We start from the raw sequence: 9,120 nt of genomic DNA on the forward strand, positions 1-9,120 counted from the left end.
CTACAAATGCCTAGACTATGGCCACATGGCAGGATGATGTACTAGCAGTGAGGATCTAAAAGGGAACTGCTTTAAATGCGGCGAGAAGGGCCATGTTGCAAAGACCTGTAGTAAGGACCCAAAATGTCTGCTATGCTGTAGGAAAGGACTACAGAACTATGCCTACGCCACCGGCAGCTTCAAATGTCCAACGTTTAAAGAAGCTGTGTATCAGGCGAAACACTGAAGTTCATCCAGCTGAATTTGAACCATTGTAGTGCGGCACAAGATCTGCTGCACAAAACAACACAGGAGCTCTCGGTGGACTTGGCAATCCTGACCAATCTGGTAAGGCTGCGTTATGGGTCTGCGGACCCCGAAGGACGTGCAGGCAGAACGTTTGTGCGCGCAAAAGTTTGAGGCCTGTGGATTTACAGTTGCTACCTGCCTCCTAGCTTGACGATTAAACGATTAATTGGTGATCGACGCAGCGAATCGCCATAGGATATTGGCCGGCGACTTTACCGCATGGGCGGTAGATTGGGGCAGCATTTGTACGAACACTCGTGGCCGTATACTACGTGAAACCTTCGCAAACATGGATATCTCTCTGCTAAACACAGGCACCCAACCAACATTTAGTAGAGCCGGCTCAAGCTCTATAATCGATCTCACGCTCGTAAGCAGCTCTTTTTCAACTGTGCGTCGTGGTCTATGAGCACCAGCATGGCGCAGGTAGCTGTGGCACATCTTCAGGCTGCTTGCGATATGAGCATGCGGAAGAGGAGGCCCCGTTGGTAGTTCCTCCTGTGCCTAATATATCTAAACCTGTAAGAACAAGGGCTTCTTCTAAAACGTCGGCACCACATCCTATATTTTCTTCAGGAGCTGTATAATGTGCGACAATCCCAGCCCTTCCACTGCCCCCGTCTCTTACAGTGGTAGCTCCTAGAAAGCAAGTTTTCGTGTCTCGGTTGTCCCCTGATACTTCTTGTGAGGCTATCGCTGCCTATATCGCAAGTAAGTCGACAGCTGCTGTATCTATTTCTAAGTTTAGCTTTTCCGAGCCCCGAGAAATAGCCTCGTTCAAAATAAGTGTACCGCCTGAATCATTTACAACTATTTGTGACCCAAAATTTTGGCCGCCACAAATGATTGTACATGAGTTTAGGCAGAAAAAACGAGCTCGCTCTTTGCCGGTCAATTTACAGTCTGCTGGCCAACCTTTGCAGCCAACCTCAAGCTCGATTTCAAAAAACTAGGAGCTCGTCCACTTTCGTTAAACATTCTATATCAGAATGTTAGGGGTATTGTGTCCAAGCTCAGTAGTTTATTTCTTAGTAGTTTTTCGTTTGAATCTGATATTATTGCGTTCTCAGAGACGTGGTTAAATCCCACGATTTCTGATAACGAAATCTTATCAGATAATTTTTGTATCTTTCGACGAGATCGTCCGGCTCGACGTGGCGGAGGCGTACTGATTGCAGTCAATTCCTCCTATCGGTCGGAAATAATTGATGTAAATGTACCTAATGATGTTGAATTTGTTGCTGTAAGAGTATCTTTTCCGTCTTTTGCACTATACATATCTTGTTCTTATATACCTCCCTCTTCTGATATACAGGTCTATATGGAACATATAACCTGTATAAAAGGAATCTCTAATCTCCTACGTGACAGTGACGCGTTCGTTGTGGTAGGTGATTTTATTTTGCCTAACATTGAATGGTCATTCTTCAATCAGTCTAATTATTTGGTACCCTCGGCAGAGCATGCCTGTTTAGACTGCTTGTTTGACCTTTCATTGTTCCAAATTAATTCTATACCCAATCACTTAAGCAGAATGCTTGATCTCGTCTTTGTCACCGACCCTGCTACTACAGTTATCTGTAGGTCTTCTCCCCTTATACTGCCTGAAGATTCTTACCACCCTACTTTGCAAATTTCCCTCTCAATTTCAAACTCTACCTCTACTCCAGCACTTATTCCCAAAAATACTAGTTTGTGCTTTCGCAAAGGAAATTTTTCTTTGCTAAACGAACTTATTGCAGCAAGTAATTGGTCCTATTTGTATAGTGCTGTTGACATTAACATAGCCGTAAAGTTTTTCTATGACACTATTAATGCTCTTTTTGATGTCTGCATCCCAAAAAGTGTCATTTCGTCTGCGTCATCAAAACCTCCTTGGTTTTCACTTTCAAACTTAAAAAATGTTAAATCTAGATGCTTTAAAAAGTATAAGCAGATGGGCCTATCTATTGACTTATATAAATACTCTTTAGCGAAATCCAATTTTGCTCTCCTTAATTCACAATGTTATAATAATTACCTTGCCCGATGTAAGATACAATTTGAACAGCACCCTAAACAATTCTATAAGTTCGTTAACTCTAAACGTAAATATGCTTCCCTTCCTTCGTCATTTTTCCTTGGTGACAAAAAAGCCAGCAACAATTCTGAAGCTGCTGACTTGTTTGCCAACTTCTTCCAATCAACATATTCCTCTGTCTCTATTAGTAATACCTCTTATCCTTATAGCATTTCATCTTCCCACACTATTTACGCTCCTATAATTTCTGATAGCTGTCTACTCTCTGCTATCAAATCCTTAAAATCTCATACTCTCCTGGAGCAGACAACATTCTTAGTTGTGTTCTCAAGGAGTGTTCTAGTTCCCTTTTACAACCATTACTTAAACTTTTTAATCTGTCACTTGGTTCCTCAATCTTTCCAACTATTTGGAGAGAATCTTTTATTATTCCTCTTTATAAAACGGGTGGTAAGTCTGATATTTCAAACTACAGAGGAATTGCAAAGTTGTCTGCCATACCAAAATTATTTGAAAAAATAGTTTGCAGCACTTTGCAGCACCTCTGTAAATCTGTCATATCTCCAGCTCAACATGGATTCATGAAGAGACGGTCTACTACGACCAATTTGCTGGAATTTACTTCCTTGGTAAATGAAGTATTTATTCTAAAAATGCAGACTGATGTCGTCTACACTGACTTCAGTAAAGCATTTGACTCTGTGAACCATGATCTTCTGCTCTTTAAGCTAAGTCGTATAGGATTTCCCTCCGCTTTTTTGAGTTGGATTTCGTGTTATCTAAAAAATAGGACCCAACGGATCTTGCTTAGGTCGCACATTTCTAAGCCCGTGTTTGCATCATCAGGTGTGCCTCAAGGTAGCCATCTTGGCCCCTTACTTTTTACATTATTTATTAATGACCTCCCCTCTACCTTGTCACACTCTCATATTCTTATGTATGCTGATGATGTGAAACTTATTCTGACTTATAAAGACCATACTCATTCTCATCGCCTGCAGGATGATCTGAACTGCATGCAATCGTGGTGCTTAGCTAACCACTTGTACCTCAATTGCGCTAAGTGTAAGTTCATGACATTTCACCGAACATTGCAACGTATATCGACTGTTGAAGACCTTGGGGTTCTTTTTGATTCCAAATTGAACTTCAACCTTCACATATATAGTATTGTCAATAAGGCTAAGGGGTTACTTGGATTCATTAAACGTTGGTCCAAGGAATTCAATGACCCATATACCACTAAGCTTCTTTACACTGCACTAGTACGCCCTGTGCTTGAATACTGCTCATGCGTTTGGTGTCCGCAGTATAGAAAGCAACAGGAACGTATTGAGTCTGTTCAGAAGCAATTCCTTCTTTTTGCTCTACGTGGTTTAAGCTGGGATCCCAACCTCCGCTTGCCATCGTACTCTAGCAGGCTGATGCTTATAAAGATTCCTTCTTTAGTTAATCGTAGGACTGTTCTTGGAGTAGTTTTTCTCCACAAGTTGATTATCGGCGAGGTTGACTCCTCTTCCCTCTTAGGTCGCCTTAATTTTTCAGTTCCTTGTAGACCAACAAGGAATTATTTGCCATTCGTATTGTCTAGGTGCACAACCGATTACGCTGCGCACAATCGTTTTCGAGTCATGTGTTCCAATTATAATGAGCTTTCTCATTTACTTTCAACAGAACTCTCTCTTTATTCTATAAAAGTTCTTCTTTTTAGTTATCTCCGTGGAAATCTCTGACCACATACTGCTGTGAGTCGGGGCATAGCTGGCCGGACTGGCTTAAAACGTTCCCCCACCGGGTTGGAGATTTCCCTCTTTCTCCTTTTGTCTTTCTTGTTCCATCTTTCTCTTTCCCTTTCTCTTCCTTTCTCTCCCTCTTTACCTCTGTCTCTTTCTACTCCTTACTTTTTCTAATTAGCTCCTAAGTAGAATTAATTTTCCTCTTCTACATACTATTTGTTTAGATTGTCAGGTCTATAATGTCTCTGACCACATATGGCTGTGAATCATAGCTGGCCAACTGGCAAATAAAATTCCCCCAACGTGTCGGGGGCATTTATAGACGTTATTGTACAGCTTTTTTGTAGGCTTTCTTATCTTGTAAGTTCAGACTTTGTTATATTAATCATATTTGTATTTTTAATTTTAAATCTTAATATATATATAATATGTTAATACATATATATTGTTTTTGAATAAATCGACAGAACTACTTGTTGATTTAAATAATTAAATAAATAAAAAATCCTCGTCATCATGGTCCTGTTTTTTTGTGGAATGAGGAAATTGCACAGCTGCGGGTGGCATGCAATCGCGCCAGACGGCTCACCCAAAGACTGCGAGGCACTCAGGCGTTTCTCCACCAACTTAGGAACTGCATAAGATCCCTGAAACGAGCCATTCGTACTAGCAAAAGGAACTGCTTTCTCGAGCTATGCGATTCGGACCCGTGGGAAAGGCGTATAAAACAGTTGTGAAAAAAATCAGCGCAGGTCGGCACGAAGTGCCGTCCGCTCTAGACGTACTAGCTCAAATAGTCGGAGTACTATTCCCATCTAGACCGGCGACCAGAGAAGATGAATACAGTGTTGCTCGCCCATTCCAGGAGACAACTATGGTATCAGTAGCAGAAGTACTTGCAGTAGCAAGTTCTCTGAACGACAAGGCACCAGGCTCGGACGCAATCCCAAACCGGGCACTTATGCTGGCACTAGCGCTGCATCCTAGCTCCTTCGCAGAACTTTTTGAAAACTGCATAAATTCAGGGGTCTTTCTGGACTGCTGGAAAGTCCAAAAGCTGTTATTGCTTCCGAAACCAGGTAAACCACCTGGTGAGGCATCATCCTATAGGCCAATTTGTCTGCTGAACACGGTGGGGAAAGTTCTAGAGAAGCTACTCTGTACGCGACTGGAGGCAGCCCTAAGCGCTGCTGGCGGATTATCCCCAAACCAATGTGGATTCCGTAAGGCTCGTTCAAAATTTAATGCCATCGGCAAAGTAGTCGAGATAGCCTCAAACGCTATTAATGGGACGCGCAGGAAGGGTGGCTCTAAGATGTACTGCATGGTGGTAACGCTGAGATCGAGGTATCCCCGCGTACCTCTACCAATGTATTCGTAGCTATTTTAGCAAGAGGGTGCTAATGTACGAAACGTCAACTGGCACAAAGACGCACGAGGTGTCAGGTCGCAGGAGTTCCTCAAGGCGCAGTACTGGGGCCACTCCTGTGCAATACAATGTATGACGGCGTTTTGAAGCTGGATACAAGGTTATCCGTCCGCGAGCACCTCGCCCATGCCAGTACGAAAGCGTCCACGATGGCACGCGGTCCAAAGCAAGGAAGCAGACTCCTCATAACGGGCGTCGCACGGGCGATGTTGCTGTACGGAGCTCCCATCTGGGTTGAGGCATCAAAAATAAGGAGTTACATAAAGCCTTTGGATGTGACTTATCGCCTTAGCGCTCTGCGCGTATTCAGTGCGTTCAGGACCGTGTCAGACGACGCGGCCCTTTCAAGCTATTTGAAGCAAAATGGGCAATTAGAGCAGTTCTCCGATATTATACACAGATTTGGTATGGTACATTTCTCAGTAATCCTGGGTATAAGCTCCGGAATTCATTCATTTTCAAGCTATTTGAAGCAAAATGGGCCACTAGAACAGTTATCCGGGATTATACACAAATTTGGTGTGGTACATTTCTCAGTAATCCAGGGTGTAAGATCGGGAATTCATACATTTTCAAGCTATTTGAAGCAAACTGGGCATTTAGAACAGTTATCCGAGATTATGCGCAGAATTGGTGTGGTACATTTCTCAGTAATCCTGGGTATAAGCTCGGGAATTCATTCATTTTCAAGCTATTTGATGCAGTTCAATTAGAGAAGTTCTCCGATATTATACACAGATTTGGTATGGCGCATTTCTCATAAATTCAAGGTATAATCTTGAAAATTCATACATTTTCTAGCTATTTGAAGCAAAATGGGCAATTAGAACAGTTATCTGAGATTACATCCAGATTTGGTATGGTACATTTCTCATTAATTCAGGGTATGTGCTAGGAAATTCATACATTTTCAAGCTATTTGAAGCAAAATTTGTAATCAGAACAGTTAACCGAGATTATACACCGATTTGGTATGGTACATTTCTCAGTAATTCCGGGTATAAGATCGGGAATTCATACAATCCAACGAATCTTATCACCAATATGATTGCGGAGAAGCAATTTTGGAATGCCTGCTGCGATTTTGCAGCCACGGTCATAGGGGAGTTGCGCAGACTTGAGCGTGAACGTCAGCGAGGTCGGATGTAACCATACCGCCTGTAGTTCTTCACAACTTTTTCTTCACTTCCTTGTCCTCTCTCTAATATTATTGATTTTCTCCTGTACTGCTTTTTCAATAAAAAGAATTTAAAAAAAAACTGTTCTCTACGTGCGGTTGAAACAGTAAAGAGAAACAAAACAAAACCCATGGATGCATATGTACATATGTATATGTTTGTATATATACAGTGGACCATCGAATGCTGTTGTTTTATTGTAATAAATAGTGTTCAATGGTTTAAAATCATAAATTAAATTTTTAAAACGAAAAGCAACCGCAAGTCATTGCCACGCTCTTATTCTTCCGTTCACATTTTCTTTATCATATACGCATTTTAATTGCAAAAGCAAAATGCCAAAAGTTTAAAGTTTAAAGTTACCGTCACTAGGCATCGACTGAGTAAGCGATAGTAAAGCAGAAACCGAATAACGGAGCTACGCATATTCTGCTTCGCATTGCGGGCAGATGTAGATATGTATGTATATGATTTGTTCTAATTGATTGTTACTTAGATATTCTGAATTGAATTTAAAATTAGGATATACATATGTACATGTACATTTTAAAAAACACATCAATCCGACTCTTTAATAAAATGCACATTTTAATGAGATCAAAAAAATTAAAATGCAAAAGTACCTTCTCTGGTAAACCACACATCAAAATTTAACATCCCAACAAAATATGAAAAAATGTTCGATATGTATGTACATACATATGTATACATGTACATTTTAATAAAATGCACATTTTAATGAGATCAAAAAAATTAAAATGCAAAAGTACCCTTTTCTGGTAAATCACACAACAAAATTTAACATCCCAACAAAATATGAAAAAATGTTCGATGTTTGGACAACATCCATGAAAAACTTCGTTAAAAAATTGTCGATGCTCGATTAATCGATACTTTTATACATCCCTAGACTGAACTGTTTTTATATCGTTCCGCATATCTCGGAAAATCGGACGTAAATATTACTTAAAATTGAAATGGAACCCTCGCCAGTTAATGATCCACTAGAAATTTTAACAAATAAAGGCACGAGAGCGTCTTCTTTTCTTTCGCCAATATGGAATCCAATGATATGCACAGTACTTGGTTTTGGCACAGCTATCTTCGTGAACTGGGGCTTCCGTAGACCACCATTCTCAGGTGAGTTTGTGGCCACTGCTGTGACGTAACATTGTTTTTATTCTAAATGCAACAATGACAACTAAATTTCATCGTATTTGTGCAGGAATACAAAAGCATCTAGCTTTTGCGGCCATTGGTGGCGCTGCAGGATTTTATTTTGACCAAAAACGCAATGAATATTTAGCCAAACGTGATGCGGTACTAAGACACTATGTTGAATTGCATCCTGAGGATTTCCCAGTGAAGGGTAAAACGATTTATTTTGATTCATATTACGAAGGTCAAATGTTTTTCTTTTGCAGACCGCAAGAAGTACGCTGATGTTTTGGAAGTGTGGGCGCCTATTCGTTAAGGTTATGTGGACATCTGTTTTAGTGGTAGCGGTCTCAATGAGCCCTTTCAAATGTTAACATGGTAATGTGCCCATGTTAATTTTTTTAAGTGCTTTACAATTAAATTGAGTCAAATTCTTATGAATGTAGTACTACACTTGAAATTAAATGAGCATTGAATTATTGATAGTTGAAGCAGACATCCAATCTTATGCACACTAAGCTGAAAAGCTAGACGACTGCTGACCCCATAGGAGCATGACTTTCTAAGCATTTCTTATTGTACCAGAAGCACCAAAACCACTGGAATCTGCATGATACTGCATGTACTGAATATTTGTTGCAACAAGATTATAAACATTTAGCTACTGGATGACATAATTCTCTTTGCGTGCTTGGGAGTGTTTCCTAAGCTATGTGATATATAAATCAAAATAAAATCCTAATCTAAAGTACTTGGTGTTATCCAGACTACAACTTTTATACTCTGTATCTGAGTTCACAAACTCCAGTATTAGTGATTTTTCATAATTCCTCAAAATTACATCCGGTTAGTGTTTATGTACATACATATGAATAAAGGCTTCGTTAGGTCCTGGAAAGCAGTAGTTAATGAGTTTTTGGATAAAAAGAGTACTTTTGACACAATCTCCAAATTTGGGGTTTGCATTTATCTAGAATCTAGACCCAAGGAAGTTTAAGTTTTATTTCGCACTTCTCTTTTTGAAACTCCTGTAATCATGAGTCAAAAGAAAAGCAACCGGGCAGATGTTTAGATTTTCTTAAAAAATCAACAATTATGAATAAACTAGTTGGAAAGTGGTATATCTCAGTTTGTGTTAAACATTTTTCCGATCGATTTCAAATTTGGGGACTGTAATCTACGTAACTAAATCTACAACTTTGCGTTCAAGGATTTTCAAAATATGCATTTTACAAATGCAGGCAGAGCAAACAATACAAAATATCAAACAGTTGGGGACAACTAAGTATACATACACACACACATACAAGC

The 9,120-nt window shown here is 40.0% G+C and overlaps 1 protein-coding gene across 1 annotated transcript; it reads left to right on the forward strand.

Annotated features, from left to right (window-relative positions):
* Positions 1-7,590: 7,590 nt before the first annotated feature.
* On the forward strand, positions 7,591-8,305 carry LOC115628543 (NADH dehydrogenase [ubiquinone] 1 subunit C2). The gene is made up of 3 exons (XM_030524704.1): positions 7,591-7,791; positions 7,877-8,020; positions 8,076-8,305. The coding sequence occupies exons 1-3, from the start codon at positions 7,629-7,631 to the stop codon at positions 8,123-8,125; spliced, it is 357 nt and encodes a 118-aa protein (XP_030380564.1). The 5' UTR covers positions 7,591-7,628; the 3' UTR covers positions 8,126-8,305.
* The last annotated feature ends 815 nt before the right edge of the window (positions 8,306-9,120 follow it).

This window comes from Scaptodrosophila lebanonensis, unplaced genomic scaffold, assembly GCF_003285725.1.
Source record: "Scaptodrosophila lebanonensis strain 11010-0011.00,11010-0021.00 unplaced genomic scaffold, SlebRS2 tig00000118-arrow-arrow-pilon, whole genome shotgun sequence".
Classification (NCBI taxonomy): domain Eukaryota; kingdom Metazoa; phylum Arthropoda; class Insecta; order Diptera; family Drosophilidae; genus Scaptodrosophila; species Scaptodrosophila lebanonensis.

Excerpts from the sequence above, each read along its gene's own strand:
- LOC115628543 (XM_030524704.1), top strand. The coding sequence starts at position 7,629 with ATGGAACCCTCGCCAGTTAATGATCCACTAGAAATTTTAACAAATAAA. Across the intron at positions 7,792-7,876 it reads CCGTAGACCACCATTCTCAG|GAATACAAAAGCATCTAGCT; the intron begins GTGAGTTTGTGG and ends GTATTTGTGCAG. Across the intron at positions 8,021-8,075 it reads TGAGGATTTCCCAGTGAAGG|ACCGCAAGAAGTACGCTGAT; the intron begins GTAAAACGATTT and ends TTTCTTTTGCAG.